Here is a 17,901-nt window from a genome sequence, read left to right on the forward strand (position 1 = left end):
TGTCAGCACTCAACCAAACTTGGATACACTTTCCACTAGAATCATCTTCGAGCAAACAAGACCCATCAAAACAAGGTGATGTGCTGAATTTGCACTAATTTTCAACTTCTGGAAGTTCCTTTTTGCAAGTATTCTAGTTGTTTGTCAAAGGGAAATTTTAATGAAATTCCAAGATTGACCAATGTAAACGTTTTGTTTCAAAGTCTATCTGCCAAATTTGCTAGAGACTTGTCTCAGTACAGCAAGACTTGGAGTACAATTAAACTTTTGCCATTTTTATAAAACTAATGCACCAAAGAACAAGAAAACGCATCCAATTTTGTCCCACGTGGGTGGCAAATTGGTGGCAATAGGGCATGTTACAGAATGATACTTAATTTGCAGCATGCTGAACAAAAAAAGTCATTTCCAATACAGATAAATCATGCACTATTGTGTTCAGCAACTGACTGAACAGGAAACATGGAAACAAACCAATCTTTTCAGAATAAACAACAGTTCAGAGAACGCATTTAAGCAATCCTCCAAAGATTTTGGCAGTATGCAAATAATAATGGAAATAATGCTTTCAAAAGACAGAAATGAAACAAGAGAAAAGGAAATAGAAAATGTCAAAAAGATGGAAACACTGATTTTATGAAATAAGGCTCTTGTCTCTCGTTTTCATGAGACCATACTAGAATGTTTGAATACAGATAAGCATTTGGTACCTGTAGGTGAGGCCATGCAGCCTCCAGTGTTGGTTCATCCTCTTCTGGATCAAACTCTGCTCCTGTGGGGTTAGATGATGGTGGTAACGTTCGAAACATGTTCACTGCAAACTGAAAAGATATTCCTGAGATTAACAGTATTTTACAATTGTTAAAAACCAACAGTCTGAACCATAGAATTCCTACAATGCAGAACGAGGCCACTGATGTTGCTAAACCACTGAGAAACCTACAAATTTTAAATGTTACTCATTCAAATATATGGTTTCAACTTATCTACATTTAAAAAAAAAATGTAAATATTGATAGCACACAAGCCAAAAATAAATATCTAACAAAGACCTCAAAGCATTGACAAAGAGTCATCCAGACACGAAACTTTAACTCCCTTCTTGATCCACAGAAGCTGCCAGACCTGCTGAGATTGTTCAGTATTTTCTGTTTTTGTTACCTTTAGACTTTACCTCTCCAAAGCACACCTGGCTGGCTTCCCACATTCTGCCAACTTGAGGGCATCCAAAAATCTGCTGCCTGTGACCCAGCTCGCACCAAGCTCACCCATTCCCACTGTGCTCACTCGCTTACATTGGGCCTGGTTAAATAGCATCTTGATATTAAAAGATTTGCATTTTCAAATCCTTCAATATCTCTAATCCACAAATGGTAGATATCTGCTTTCCTCTATTTCTGGTCTTGGGCATCCCTGCTTTTATTTATGCCATCTTCATAGCTGTGCCTTCACTTGGCAAGGTCCTAAGATCTGGAATTCTTTCCCTAAATCTCTGACTCTCTCTATTCTAAGAGATGTTTTTTGGAGCAGCTTGTGACCGAGCCTACCAAGGAACAGGCAATTCTGAATTTGGTGATGTGTAATGAGGCAGACTTGATTAGGGAACTTAAGGGAGGTAACTCTTAGGGAGCAGTGATCACAATATGATAGAATTTACCCTGCAGTTTGAGGGGGAGAAGCTGCAATCAGATGTGGTATTACAATTAAATAAGGGTAACTACAAAAACATGAGGGAGGAACTGGCCAGAGTTGATTGGGAAAGGAGCCTAGCAGGGAAGACAGTGGAACAGCAATGGCAGCAGTTTTTGGAGGTTATTAGAGAGGCATAACAGAAATTCATCCCAAGGAGGAGGAAACATGCTAAGGGGAGGACAAGGCATCCATGGCTGATGAGGGGTGTCAAGGACAGCATAAGGGCTAAAGAAAAAGCATACAAAGTGGCGAGGATTAGTGGGTAACCAGATTATTGGGAAGCCTTTAAAAGCAATCAGAGGACAATTAAAATAGCAATAAGGGGGAAGCAGATGAAGTATGAGTGCAAGCTAACTAGTAATATAAAGCAAGACAGGAAGAGATTTTTTCAATATATAAAAGGTAAGAGAGAGGCAAAAAGAGACATTGGACCACTGGAAAATATGGCTGGAGAAGTAACAATAGGTAACAAAGAAATGGCAGACGAACTGAATAGTTACTTTGCATCAGTCTTCACGGTGGAAGATACCAATGGGATACGGAGGCCATTCGGCCCATCGAGTCAGCACCGACCCACATTAAGCCCTCACTGCCACCCTATCGCCGTAACCCAATAACTCCTCCTCACCTTTTGGACACGAAGGCCAATTTAGCATGGCCAATCCAACTAACCTGCACGTCTTTGGACTGTGGGAGGAAACCGGAACACCCGGAGGAAACCCACGCAGACACGGGGAGAACGTGCAGACTCCGCACAGACAGTGACCCAGCGGGGAAATCGAATCTGGGACTCTGGCACTGTGAAGCCACAGTGCTTTTCACTTGTGCTACCGTGCTGCCCAAAGGACATTTAGACATATTAAAGATGAGGTCACAAGTACTTGGAAGTGCATGGTAAAACAGGACTGAGTCAGCACGGCTTTGTCAAAGGGAGGTTGTGGAGTTCTTTGAGGAGGTAACAAGGAAGTTAGACAAAGGAGAACCAGTGGACGTGATTTATTTAGATTTCCAGAAGGCCTTTGACAAGGTGCCACATAGGAGACTGTTAAATATGTTAAGAGCTCATGGTGTTCAGGGTACGATCCTGGCATGGATAGAGCATTGGCTGACTGGCAGAAGGCAGAGAGTGGGTATAAAGGGGTCTTATTCAGGATGGCAGCCGGTGACTAGTGGTGTGCCTCAGGGGTCTGTGCAGGGACCACAACTTTTCACAATATACATTAATGATCTGGAAGATGATACAGAAGGCACTGTTGCTAAGTTTGCAGATGATACAAAGATCTGTAGAGGGACAGGTAGTATTGAGGAAGCAAGGGGGCTGTAGAAGGACTTGGACAAGCTAGGAGAGTAGGCAATGAAGTGGCAAATGAAATACAATGTGGAAAAGTGTGAGGTTATGCACTTTGGAAGGAGGAATTTAGGCATAGACTATTTTCTGAATGGGGAAATTCTTCGGAAAACAGAAGCACAAAGAGACTTGGGAGTCTTTGTTCACGATTCTCTTAAGGTTAATGTGCAGGTTCAGTCGGCAGTTAAGGCGGCAAATGCAATGTTAGCATTCATGTCAAGAGGGCTAGAATACAAGACCAGGGATGTACTTCTGAGGCTGTACAAGACTCTGGTCAGATCCCATTTGGAGTATTGAGAGCAGTTTTGGGCCCAGTATCTAAGGAAGGATGTGCTGGCCTTGGAAAGCGTCCAGAGGAGGCTCACAAGAATGATCCCTGGAATTAAGAACTTGTCGTATGAGGAACGTTTGAGGACTCTGGGTCTGTACTTGTTGGAGTTTAGAAGGATCAGAGGGGATCTTATTGAAACTTATAAGATACTGCGAGGCCTGGATAGAGTGGACGTGAAGAGGATGTTTCCACTTGTAGGAAAAACTAGAACCAGAGGACACAATCTCAGACAAAAGGGACGATCCTTTAAAACAGAGATGAGGAGCAATTTCTTCAGCCAGAGGGTGGTGAATCTGTGGAACACTTTGCCGCAGAAGGCTGTGGAGACCAATTCACTGTGTCTTTAAGACAGAGATAGATTGGTTCTTGATTAAAAAGGGGGTCATGGGTTATGGGGAGAAGGGAGGAGAATGGGGATGAGAACATATCAGCCATGATTGAATGGCGGAGCAGACTCGATGGGCCGAGTGGCCTAATTCTGCTCCTATGTCTTATGGTCTTTTAGAGGATGAGAAGGGAGATTTAATAATGGGAGACGAGGAAATGGCTGAGGAACTGAACAGGTTTTTTGGGTCAGTCTTCACAGTGAAAGACACAAAAAACATGCCAGTGCCTGATGGAAATGAGGCTATGACGGGTGAGGACCTTGAGACGATTGCTATCACTAAGGAGGTAGTGATAGGCAAGCTATTGGGGCTAAAGGTAGACAAGTCTACTGGCCCTGATGGAATGCATCTCAGGGTACTAAAACAGATGGCTAGGGAAAGTGCAAATGCACTCGAGATAATTTCCCAAAATTTATTAGACTCTGGGGTGGTCATGGCAGATTGGAAATCAACGAACATGACACCACTATTTTAAAAAGTAGGCAAGAGGCGGGTAATTATAGGCCAGTTAGCTTAACTTCAGCAGTAGGTAAGATGCTAGAATCTATCATCAAGGAAGAAATAGAAGACATCTGGATGGAATTTGTCCCATTGGACATACACAGCATAGGTTCATAAAGGGCAGGTCGCGCCCAACTAATTTAGTGGAATTTTTTGAGGACATTAGCAGTGCAGTAGACAATGGGTATGGTATATCTGGATTTCCAGAAAGCTTTTGACAAGGCACCACACAAAAAGGTCGCTGCATAAGATAAAGATGCATGGCATTAAGGGCAAAGTAGTAGCATGGATAGAGGATTGGTTAATTAATAGAAAACAAAGAGTGGAGATTAATGGGTGTTTCTCTGGTTGGCAATCAGTAGCTGGTGGTGTCCCTCAGGGTTCAGTGTTGGGCCCACAACTGTTCACAATTTACATAGATGATTTGGACTTGGGGACCAAGGGCAATGTGTCCAAGTTTGCAGATGACACTAAGATGAGTGGTAAAGCAAAAAAAGTGCAGAGGATACTGGAAGCCTGTAGAGGGATTTGGATAGTTTAAGTGAATGGGCAGATGGAATAAAATGTTGACAGATGTGAGATTATCCATTTTGGTAGGAATAACAGCAAAAGGGATTATTATTTAAATGATAAAACATTAAAACATGCTGCTGTGCAGAGGCCCAGAGTGTCCTAGTGCATGACTCACAAAAAGTTGGTATACAGGTGCAACAGGTGATTAAGGCTGCGAATGGAGTTTTGTCCTTCATTGCTAGAGGGATGGAGTTTAAGATTAGGGCGGTTATGCTGCAATTGTATAAGGTGTTAGTGAGGCCACACCTGGAGTATGGTTTTCAGTTTTGGTCTCCTTACCCGAGAAAGGACGTACTGGCGCTGGAGGGTATGCAAAAGGATTCACGAGGTTAATCCCAGAGTTGAGGGGGTTGGATTACGAGGAGAGGTCGAGTAGACTGGGACTGTATTTATTGGAATTTAGAAGAATGCGGGGGGGGGGGGGGATCTTATTAGAAATATATAAAATTATGAAGGCAGGTGAAAGCAGAACTTGGGGGCATAGCCTCAAAATAAGGAGTGGATGTGTTTATTGTCACGTGTACCGAGATACAGTGAAAAGTATTTTTCTGCAAGCAGCTCAACAGATCATTCAGTACATGGGAAGAAAAGGGAATTAAACAAAATTCAAGAAAATACATAATAGGGCAACACAAGGTATACAATGTAGCTACAAAAGCATTGGCATCGGATGAAGCATACAGGGTGTAGTGTTAATGAGGTCAGTCCATAAGGAGGGTCATTTAGGAGTCTGGTGACGGTGGGGAAGAAGCTGTTTTTGAGTCTGTTCGTGCGTGTTCTCAGACTTCTGTATCTCCTGCCCGATGAAAGAAGCTCGAAAAGTGAGTAAGCCAGGTGGGAGGGATCCTTGATTATGCTGCCCGCTTTCCCCTGGCAGCGGGAGGTGTACATGGAGTCCATGGATGGGAGGCAGGTTCGTGTGATGGACTGGGCGGTATTCGCGACTCTCTAAAGTTCCTTGCGGTCCTGGGCCGAGCAGTTGCCATACCAGGCTGTGATGCAGCCCGATAGGATGCTTTCTATGGTGCATCTGTAAAAGTTGGTAAGGGTTAATGTGGACATGCCAAATTTCCATAGTTTCCTGAGGAAATATAGGCGCTGTTGTGCTTTCTTGGTGATAGCGTCGATGTGAGTGGACCAGGACAGATTTTTGGTGATGTGCACCCCATGGAATTTGAAACTGCTAACCATCTCCACCTCGGCCCCGTTGATGCTGACAGGGGTGTGTACAGTACTTTGCTTTCTGAAGTCAATGACCAGCTCTTTAGTTTTGCTGGCATTGAGGGAGAGATTGTTGTCGTTACACCATTCCACCAGGTTCTCGATCTCCCTCCTGTATTCTGAGTAGATTTAGGGCTGAGCTTAGGAGGAACTTCTTCACCCAAAGGGTTGTGAATCTATGGAATTCCCTGCCCTGCAAAATAGTTGAGGCTCCTTCATTAAATGTTTTCAAGATAACGATAGATCGTTTTTTGAAGAATAAAGGGTTATGGTGTTCGGGCGGGAAAGTGGAAAGCGGAAGCGATCAGCCATGATCTCATTGAATGGCGGAGCAGGTTCAAAGGGCAAAATGGCCTACACCTACTCCTAGTTCTTATAACCCCATACCACCATGGGAAGAAAAAACAAAATAGCAAAACCACAGAAAAAGGCAAGAAACATGGAACGTGAACATGTCAAATTCAAAACTCCATAACATCCAAGAGCCACAATCAGATCACTCCAGTCCGTTTTTCCCTCAAAGTCATTCGTCACTTCCAGCAAATTAAAATAATGGTCTCTGTCCATGAATGTGACCCACAACCGAGCCAGGTATACCACTCAGAAATGTACTTTGCTCTTGAAGAGCGCCACCTTGGCCGTTGTTGAACCTAGCTCGTCGGTTCATCAGTTATGTCCTGATGTCTTGATAAATTTGGATGGGATGGCACTCCCATCTACTCTCTCATGAGGCCTTCACCCATTTTAAAATCTGCTCCTTGTCCAGAATCTGTGGAGGTGGAGTGTGACTGCCCGCTGTGGATCCCCAGATTTGGGTTTCTGTTGCAACCGGTGGGCCCGGTTCACCTTCGGGGGTTTTGCAAAGACCCCCTTCCCCCTCAATTTCCTGAACATGTTTGCCAAGTACTCTGTGGTGTTTGTACCTTCAATGCCCTCTGGCAGCCCAACAATTCTCATGTTCTGGTGCCCGGACCGGTTCTCCTGGTTGTCCATCTTGGCCTTCAATAGCTTTTGGGCCTCCGCCATCAACGCCACTTCTGCCTCCCAAATAGGCAATTCAGTAACTATGGTCTGTAACCACTTCCTCCACCTCCCGAATCACTGTCCTACAATTCCAACCGCTGCTCCACCCTATCCAAAGTCACGTGAATGGGTGCCACCGCCATCTCAATCACTTTAAGGGCAGCATGGTAGCATTGTGGATAGCACAACTGCTTCACAGCTCCAGGGTCCCAGGTTCGATTCCGGCTTGGGTCACGGTCTGTGCGGAGTCTGCACATCCTCCCAGTGTCTGCGTGGGTTTCCTCCGGGTGCTCCGGTTTCCTCCCACAGTCCAAAGATGTGCAGGTTAGGTGGATGGCTATGATAAATTGCCCTTAGTGTCCAAAATTGCCCTTGGTGTTGGGTGGGGTTACTGGGTTGTGGGGAGGGGGTGGAGGTGTTGACCTTGGGTCGGGTGCTCTTTCCAAGAGCCGGTGCAGACTCGATGGGCCGAGTGGCCTCCTTCTGCACTGTAAATTCTATGAAACTTTGGACAGGTCATTCAACATTGTCGGACTTTGCTTCTGGAATTCCCCTGCAAGGAATTTCACTAACTTCTCTGTTGTCCTTTGGGAGGGCAGGCATCGGCGACAAGGGCTCTACCATTTTATCTTCCACTCTGCAGGCATTCAGGGTCTGATAAGCAGCCTTAATTCAACTTCTGTCTTGTGTAGTATCCTGTAGACATCCCACACTGGAGGAGAAACCAACGAACTTCAATTACTTCACCTTTCTTCCCAAAGCTGCTGTTCACCAGGCAAAAAGGGCCAAAGAATTTCCAAGTGGGAGCCACCTTGTGTGTGACCGCTCACCCAATTGCTGTCACTGGATAAGTAAGGTTAAGGGAGGGGGGGGTTGTTGGGTTACAGGTATAGGGTGGATACGTGGGTTTGAGTAGGGTGATCATTGCTCGGCACAACATCGAGGGCCGAAGGGCCTGTTCTGTGCTGTACTGTTCTATGTTCTATGGACACCAACGATGTATTCGTTGAACCTTTCCCAGCAGAATAATTGTGTCTTAAAATGAATCCTAAACTCGCGTGCTCCAATTAACCTAAAAGATTTTAGCATGTAGCTCTTTAACCATTGTAGTAGGCATTTGTTTCATTATCTGTTTAAATAAACATACAATTTTAGTTCCCAGGTTTCTATTTTTACTGCATTAAATGAGGTCCTGACTACCATTATCCATTCCAACAATCTCTACCTTCATTAGGAAATAATATTCTATCATACTCAAAGCCATGGTCCCACCACCAAGTACATTTTGCTCTCCAGCCTTGGTTTCTAGAGGGACTAGTTCCCCTTGTTCACTCTTTCACCATCCCTATCCAGCCATTCTTTCATTGGCACTGTTAGCATGAACAGTAACTCATTTATCTCCTTCCGCACCACTTTCTAGGGCTTTAAATCTCCTGCCACAGGGCAGTAATTCACATGTACTTCCTCTAATCTAATATCATGTAGTCACTGCTGTGTTGCAGTGCCCTCTGTATTGAGGAGGCCAAACAGATTGTGAATACTTCACTGAACATCGGTTTTGCAACTACCTGACTTGTCATTTTACTTCTCCCTCCAATATCCATGCTGCTTATGGTCTTCAATTTCGTGCACACTTCAGAAATATTTGAACAGCACAGGGCTAAATCGCTGGCTTTGAAAGCAGACCAAGGCAGGCCAGCAGCACGGTTCAATTCCCGTACCAGCCTCCCTGAACAGGCGCCGGAATGTGGCGACTAGGGGCTTTTCACAGTAACTTCATTTGAAGCCTACTTGTGACAATAAGCAATTTTCATTTCATTCATTTCAACTTCAAACCTCATCTAGATTCGCCATAGTAGTGGTTCTTATGATGTAGGTACTCTCCCGTTGGTTCTGGAGGGGAGACAGGTCGACTTTTAAATTGGAGACTGTCAAGTCAAAACGAGAATAGCCTAAAGTGAAAGCCTATGGTGTGGACCTGCATTTTCCCTTGATAGACCAAACAACCTCACGCTCTCTATTGTTCTCACATGTTGTTTGGACGTACACTTCCGTGACACCCTCTCTACTCATTTGCACATTATTTATCCTTTCTTAAACGCTGCATCACCGATTATCCTTAGCCTATTAAACAGTTTGCAAGTCATTAACCCATCAACTTCCTTCCTGTGTTTGCTATATCTGATATCACCAAAGCAGTTTATCCTTTAGTCTTGATAAGATTACACACCTGAAATGTCATAATCCATCTTTTTACTTTACAGGCCTGCAATTGTCTGTAGTGCAAGAATTTTGATTTTGTATCAGATTTCCAATGCAAGAATGAATATTAAACAAACCATTTCCCCCAAAACAAACGGTCTACTTATGAGACAATTTTCTTAAAGCCCCTACCAAATATACTATGCCAAGAAATTAATAGACGGAGTTTGGTTAAATTAGTTATTTTTTATCCGTCAATTTTTGGTAAAAACGTCATGAATTATTTCATCACCTTTATCATAAACCGATATTTATAGAGTTTTTGTCTCTGTGATGCAATCGGTTAGTACGTTCAGCTGTTAACTGAAAGGTTGGTGGTACAATCCCACCCAGGTACAAAGTGTTTTTTGGGGCAGCATGGTAGCACTGTGGTTAGCACTGTTGCTTCACAGCGCCAGGGTCCCAGGTTCGATTCCCGGACTGGGTCCCTGCCTGTGCGGAGTCTGCACATTCCCCCCGTATCTGTGTGGGTCTCCTACGGTTTCCTTCCAAATGTCCCAAAAGATGTACTTTTCAGTGAATTAGAGAATCTGAATTCTCCCTCTGTGTACCCAGGCAGGCGGAGTATGGCGACTAGGGGATTTTCACAGTAACTTCATTGCAACGTTAATGTAAGCCTACTTGTGACAATAATAAAGATTATTATTATTGAAAGATTGGTGCGGCGCCAGTATTCTGCAGAGTTCTGGAAGCTAATTTTACATTTGGCACCTCTGGTAGGCTGCTGCAAAACACAAGCTCTAAATGGAGTTAATGATTAGCTGATTAATCTGCATCTGTAAAAATCCATAAATTTTGTGGACTATTTGACAAACGATTGGGACACGTCCAAGTGACAAACAAGATGGAAATAGATTCAGAATGCAAGGTCTATATTAGTATAAATATTAATTTGTAGTACTTGTGTGGTTTTACAGGAATAGTGTCCAAATTCCAATTGATACTCGTCCAACATAGTTCAACTAGTCTGGACTGGTACTAGTTTAAGGAATCTATGTTGCGTATTTTGCCTTTGCATTGGCAGCCAATCAAACTAAATTGAGCATTTTTACAGATATGGTGGACAAAATCTAGGTGTTCATGCTCTATCAACCATTAAATATTTATTATCGGTCAAGCACCGCACAGTAAGTATGATGCCAAATTACTTACCACATGGACTACTTCTGGGTAAATGGGCTCTGTGATAACATTGCGGTTGTGTGTGATATATTCCACCATTTCACTTAATGCAGCCCTTTTCACTTCCTTCCATTTTAAGTCACTAAGTGGATCAGCAATAAAGTCGAAAAGGACACAGCATTGACGCAGTTTTTGAATAAAAAGCTTTTCTTGCTCAGGTGCAGGAACATCTACAAAAAAAAAATCACATTTGTTCCTTGAAGGATGACAAAATTTTATTTTATTTTCATTTTTCAATCCACCTTAAAAGTATCTTTATGCAGAATACAGGTCAGGATTAACACAGCAAATGTAATGCACACCACAATTATCCCTATTTCACAAAGGGAAAAAGATATTTACACAATTAAGATTCATGTACTCAAATTTGGAATTCATGCAACAATACAGCTGCACTACCGGCGGCAGCTACCCGTCAATTGCTGGGTATGTTCTATCCGCAAAAAGCAGGGCCAATCTAATCAAGCCAATTTACCACCACATCAGCCTACACCAAATGTGATGGAAGGTGGTAATGCTATCATGTGGCATTTGCACAGCAATAACCTGTTCACTGATGCTCAGTGACTTCACTACAGCCTTCACCTAAACATGGACAAAAGAGCTGGACTCAAGGCATGAAGAGTGACTGCTCTGAGCTTGGAATCAAGGAATCCTAGCAAAATTGAAGTCAATGAACATCAGCAGGAAAGCTCTTCAACTGCTTGGGAGTCATACCTGGCACCCAGGAAGATAGTTGCAGTTTTAGAGGTCAATCTGGAGTGCAATCATTTTGAGTCCTTGGCCATTACTGCAGGGATTGCTAAGTGCGGTGTCCTATGCCCAACCACCTTCACCTGCATTATCAATTACTTCCTCTCTCCATCACAAGGTCAGACGTGGGGAAGTTCGCTGATGATTGCAGTGTTCAGTACCATTCACAACTCCTCAGATACTGAAACAGTCTGTATAGATCTGCAGCAACTCCTGAACAACATTCGTGCTTAGGCTAATAAATGGCAAGTAACATTTTCACCACACAAGTGTCAGGCAATGACCATCTGCAAGAGAAAATCTAACCATCTCCTCATGATGTGACCATCACTGAATCTCAGACTAAAAACATGCTGGGGATGATCACAGGCCAGAAACAGGCCAGGGCAGCACGGTAGCACAGTTGCTTCACAGCTCCAGTGTCCCAGGTTCGATTCCCAGCTTGGGTCACTGTCTGTGTGGAATTTGCACATTCCCCCCGTGCCTGCGTGGGTTTCCTCCGGGTGCTTCGATTGACTCCCACAGTCCAAGGATGTGCAGGTTAGGTGGATTGGCTATGCTAAATTGCCCTTTGTGTCCAAAAAAGGTTATGGGGTTATGGGGATAGGGTGGAGGTGCAAGGATAGGGTGGAGGTGTGTGCGCTTAAGTAATGTGCTCTTTCCAAGGGTCGGTGCAGACTCGATGGGCTGAATGGCCTCCTTCTGCACTGTAAATTCTATGATTCTAAACTGAATTGGAACAGCCATATAAATACTGTGGCTACAAGAGCAGTCGAGAGGCTGGGTGTCCTGTAGCAAGTAACTCACAACCTGACTCCCCTGTCCATCTACAAAGACATAAATCAGGAATGGAATGGAATATTTTTTACTTGTCTGAATGGATGCCGCTCCAACACCACAAGAACCTTGACACTATCTGGGACAAAGCAGCCAGCTTGTTCAGAAACCTGTTCACTACCTTAAACATTCAGTCCTTCTACCATCACCAATCACGGTGGTAGCAGTGTGTACCATCTACAAGAGGCATTGCACCTTTCAAATCAGAGGACTCTATCACCTAGAGGGACAACGGCTCGGACATATAGGAATCCCACCATCTGCAGGGTTGTGAGGCTTGATAACGTCCTGACTTGGAACTGCAGTATACTGCTATTCCTCCTCAGTCACTGGACCAAATCTTAGAACTTCATTAACAACAGAACTCTGTGGGTGTACCTGCATCAAGTAGACAGCAGTTCAAGTAGGTGGCTCACTACTATCTTCTCGGGCAATTAGGGATTGGCAATATAGATGATGTCCACTTCCCATGAAAGAGCAAGTTAGCCAGCCACCCTCCGTTTTTGCTTATTAAAAAAATGCTATGCCCTTTACTTCACAAACTGGTAGTTTTTAACATAATGACCCATCTCTGCATTTAAATGCATTTTACGATTTAGATAAGATTCTAAAGCTACACAGCACAAATTTAAATCTGTATAATAAAACACTACCAATTCATAAATACACATGCATGCATGTGGGAAAACAAAATGCCAGTATTCAAGTGCATTTGGTTTAAACCATCAATGAGAAGTTACTAAATTAGACCTCATTTCCTTCAGACCCAAATTAGTCATTTTACTGTGCATATTTTTATGCTAGTTTACGAGGAAGCTAATCGCCTGATAAAGGTGAGAATTTGTATATGAGAAAGAGCTCATGAAGCCAACTGTTATGCAGCAAAACATTCACCAACACGAATGGTTGCGTAAAAGCTGAAGTTATGCACTTGCATTAGTGGATACAAAGTAACTTTGATCAAATGGGGATCTGAAAGCAAGGCTTGTTTGCAGCAGTCAAGGGGTACAATACTCGAATTCAAGTGAAGCATTGTTATCACACCTATCTATTGCTTGGAGATACAAATTGGGATGAAATTCTCAGGTATCGAATGTCACAAGTGAAAGCCACCCCTTTGTTAATTTAGATTAACAGGCCAGATTTCCAGAGCAATAGCAGGTTGGTGCCTCCGTCGACAATATATTCATTAGAGCAGAATTTTCTCAATCTAATGTGGCCAAGCTCCAAAAACAGGCCGATAGTTTCAAAAATCCATATGGAACATCTTTCACCGTTTCCCTTTTTACTTCATCAGTAAGCGGTCAGCCACCTGATCTCCAATAGGTTAGGAATAGTTGCATTATTGGAAAATTATTGCATTGATACCTGACCAACTAGGTCCTAGACTCTGAATAAATCTGTAAAAATGAGAATTAACTACAATGACTCGCCGCTTTTTCCCTTTAAGATCAAGCAGAAATTTTGTACGTCGCTCTTCTTAGGCAGAAATTGCACTCTTTTAATGATTGCACAGTAATGTAATGGAGATGTCCATTTTTTCAACTTTTTAAAAACAGGGGAAATGTTATTTAACCTAACTCGTCAGGTACATAGTGATCTTGTCAGCATTTAAAACTTCGTGACACGGAGTGACAGTCACACAGAATCACACGCTTCCATACATGTAACTTGTGTACATACACAATTCCCTATTACTTCATTCAAAAGTAGAAGCCCCAGTACAGATCCCAGAGGTACATCACTCACCATATCCTACAAATCAGGGTGTAAGCTCTTTATCCTTATTCTAGCTTCTATTGCTCAAGCAATTAATAACCCATGTCACGCGGGCAGCATGGTGGTGCAGTGGTTAGCATTGCTGCCTACGGCGCTGAAGACTCGGGTTCGAATCCCAGCTCTGGGTCACTGTCCATGTGGAGTTTGCATGTTCTCCCCGTGTCTGCTTGTTTTTTTTAAAAAAGAATTTACAGTGCAGAAGGAGGCCATTCGGCCCATCGAGTCTACACCAGCTCTTTGAAAGAGCACCCTACCCAAACACATACCTCCACCCTATCCCCATAACCCAGTAACCCCACCCAACACCAAGGGTAATTTTGGACACTAAGGGCAATTTAGCCTGGCCAGTCCACCTAACCTGCAAATCTTTGGACTGTAGGAGGAAACCAGAGCACCCAGAGGAAACACACGCACACACGGAGAGAACATGCAGACTCCGCACAGACAGTAACCCAAGCCGGGAATCGAACCAGGGACCCTGGAGCTGTGAAGCAATTGTGCTAACCACCATGCTGTCGTTTCACTCAAAGATGTGCAGGATAGGTGGATTGGCCATGCTAAATTGCCCCTTAATTGGATACTCTAAATGTATTTTTAAAAAACCATGTCACGAAGTTACCTTCAATTGGGTGTCCTTTCATTTTTCATAGTTTCTTATGCAATTTTAACTGCCTTCTAAAGACAGATTCATACCAGTAACCTCCTCAAAATATCCAACTAAACTAGTCAGACTTGACAGTCTTTTATGCCAACTTGATCAGCTCAATTCTAAAATTTACTATTTGTAACTGATGCCTCGTTAGGATGTTAATCTTTTCCATTCCATTAACTATCTTGTATCCCCTCAGAAGCCCTTTTTCCAGGCCGAAAATCCCGAGTTTCATCAGTTATTTACTAAATCAGAGCTTTTACAGTAGAAATCAGGTATTTGCTTCACTCTGCACGGCTCCCAAACTGTACGGTGAGCAAAACTGAGCACTGTGTAGTCTGAACAGAACACTGCACCATCTGGACATAACATCTTTCCACTTGCATTCAGCAGTTCAACAATCTCTTAGCTTTGGTAACTGGTGTTCTGCATTGGTTCAACAAGTTTAGATTGACTATTAAAACGAGAACTCTTTGAGCTTTACCTCAAGAAATGTCAACACCTTTCATGGAGTGTAGGAGTTAGGGGATAGGGTGGAAGTGAGGGCTTAAGTGGGTCATGCAGACTCGATGGGCCGAATGGCCTCCTTCTGCACTGTATGTTCTATGTTCTCTCTCCTGCTTGCAGAAGTGAAAGTATTGCACTGCTGTTCTGAAAGCAGTGAGAGTGTCGGACACATCCTTTGCTGTGAAACTGAAATGATGTCGACTCTGCAGAGAAAGTAGACAACCTTTCCAGAGAAAACCATCAAGCCTAGAAGGAAGTACTACCTGTTTTGTGTGTGCACGTGTCCATGCACTAGCCCAGGGTGTCGTAACAGTAGTATGTGAATCGCAACCATGGATTCTAACATTTTTATTAGCTGTTGTGGGACCTTACATTCTGCCTTTTGAAAATCCACACAGACAACATTCATACCAGTGACCACCTCAAAAAAAATCCAACTAAACTAGTCAGACTTGACACTCTTCACAGCTTCATGCTGACTTGCTGATCAACCAGTTTTCATAGAGACCCATGGTGTGCATGGCTAGTCAGATAATAAGACTTTATAAAAGGAGGGAAGTGTAATGCACAACATATTCTGCTGCCAAGTTGAAGCTCTGTCCCTTTCAGGGCACAAAGTAGGATTGTTACTTCAAGCCACAGGCCAATTCGTTTAATTGTTATTTAGAGAGGAAACTTAAAAGATTAAAAAATGTTCAACAGTTTCAGACTTCAGGTTAGCACACTCACCATACTGTGAATGTTACAAATGAAATACAAAGTCAGTAAATGAGCAGCATCTGGATTGTGGAGTACAAAATACGCATACAGGATGTTCTGCTAAGTGTTTTACATTATATATTTTTCCATACATGTAGTATGTGGTAAAAACCCTCAACCAAAAGGTCTTCAAATATTAATCAACTTTTTAAATGTTTTCTGTAATCCTTTTAGAAGTATTTTGTAATTTTAGTGATGAGAATAAAGATGCTGCTGGAAATTTCAATTCAGAATTAATTCATTTAACATCATGTGTTTATCAAACAATGAGAAATGAGCAAGAAGAGCTCTTCATCAAAGCAACCAATCAGGTTGTGAAAACAAATTAAATTTGAGCTTTTCTACGTATTGCTAGGTGACAGTAAAACCCTTTAAATACTAAATAATGGCTGTTTGTCAAAATAGCCATGGACATAAAACCATTGAACTCCTACAGTGCAGAAGGCCATTCGACCCATCAAGTCTGCACCAACGCTCTGAAAGAGCATCCTACCTAGGCCCACTCCCCACCCTATCCCTGTAACCCCACCTAACCTGTACATCTTCTGTGAGATGAAACCGGAGCACCCGGAGGAAACCCTCACGCATACATGGGGAGGGAAGAGTGCAAACTCCATACACAGTCACCAAAGGCTGGCATTGAACCTGGGTCCCTAGCGCTGTCAGGCAGCAGTGCTAACCACTGTGCCACCTTGATAGTCCAAGATAATCACACTGGGTTTAAAATCAAGTGTAAAATATTGGGAAACCACAAGGAGATTATTAGATTTTTTTTTCATTCAAAACTCAACCATCATAGGGAGGAGGGCAAGAGAACATCTGGTAGAAAGTCACCTTGAAACAGATTCCTTACTAGAAACCCAAACGTGAGGATCTATTCATTGTCACATACCTCCTATACAAACCAATTAATCCAGAAAAAAAATTAAATCTGTAACCTGTAGAAGACTTCCATGTCCATAAGGGGCTGGTTTAGCTCACTCAGCTAAATCGCTGGCTTTTAAAGCAGACCCAGCAGCATGGTTCGATTCCCGTACCAGCCTCCCCGGGCAGGCGCCGGAATGTGGCGACTAGGGGCTTTTCACAGTAACTTCATTGAAGCCTACTTGAAACCAGGTCGGTCAAGGCAACCTTGAGGAGGAGTTTATAGAATGTATCCGCGATAGTTTCCTAGAACAGTATGTAATGGAACCTACGAGGGAACAAGCGGTCCTGTGTAATGAGACAGGATTGATTCATGATCTCATAGTTGGGATCCTCTCGGAAGGAGCGATCACAATATGGTGGAATCTTGTCCTGTGTAATGAGACAGGATTGATTCATGATCTCATAGTTGGGATCCTCTCGGAAGGAGCGATCACAATATAGTGGAATTTAAAATACAGATGGAGGGTGAGAAAGTAAAATCAAATACTAGTGTTTTGTGTTTAAACAAAGGAGAGTACAAGGGGATGAGAGAAGAACTAGCTAAGATAGACTGGGAGCTAAGACTTTATGGTGGAACAGTTGAGGAACAGTGGAGAACCTTCCAAGCGATTTTTCACAGTGCTCAGCAAAGGTTTATACCAACAAAAAAGAAGGACGGTAGAGAGAGGGAAAATCGACCGTGGATATCTAAGGAAATAAGGGAGAGTATCAAATTGAAGGAAAAAGCATATAAAGTGGCAAAGATTGGTGGGAGATTAGAGGACTGGGAAATCTTTAGGGGGCAACAGAAAGCTACTAAAAAAGCTATAAAGAAGAGTAAGATAGAGTATGAGAGTAAACTTGCTCAGAATATAAAAACAGCCAGTAAAAGTTTTTACAAATATATAAAACAAAAAAGAGTGGCTAAGGTAAATATTGGTCCTTTAGAGGATGAGAAGGGAGTTTTAATAATGGGAAATGAAGAAATGGCTGAGGAACTGAACAGGTTTTTTGGGTCGGTCTTCACAGTGGAAGACACAAATAACATGCCAGCGACTGATAGAAATGAGACTATGACAGGTGAGGACCTTGAGAGGATTGTTATCACTAAGGAGGTAGTGATGGGCAAGCAAAGGGGGCTAAAGGTAGACAAGTCTCCTGGCCCTGATGGAATGCATCCCAGATTGCTAAA

General features: G+C 43.0%; 1 protein-coding gene across 5 annotated transcripts in view; it reads right to left on the minus strand.

Moving 5' to 3' along the window:
• Nucleotides 1-17,901, minus strand: part of ppp2r5ca (protein phosphatase 2, regulatory subunit B', gamma a) — a 263,516-nt gene that overhangs the window by 100,414 nt on the left and 145,201 nt on the right. For all 5 annotated transcript variants that reach the window (XM_038776761.1, XM_038776753.1, XM_038776778.1 and 2 more), the window contains 2 exons: nucleotides 10,490-10,689; nucleotides 711-821 (listed from right to left, as the gene is read on the minus strand). In XM_038776761.1, the coding sequence (XP_038632689.1) occupies nucleotides 711-821; nucleotides 10,490-10,689 (311 nt within the window). The remainder of the gene's footprint in view (nucleotides 1-710; nucleotides 822-10,489; nucleotides 10,690-17,901) is intronic.

This window comes from Scyliorhinus canicula, chromosome 2, assembly GCF_902713615.1.
Source record: "Scyliorhinus canicula chromosome 2, sScyCan1.1, whole genome shotgun sequence".
NCBI classification, from domain to species: Eukaryota; Metazoa; Chordata; class Chondrichthyes; order Carcharhiniformes; family Scyliorhinidae; genus Scyliorhinus; species Scyliorhinus canicula.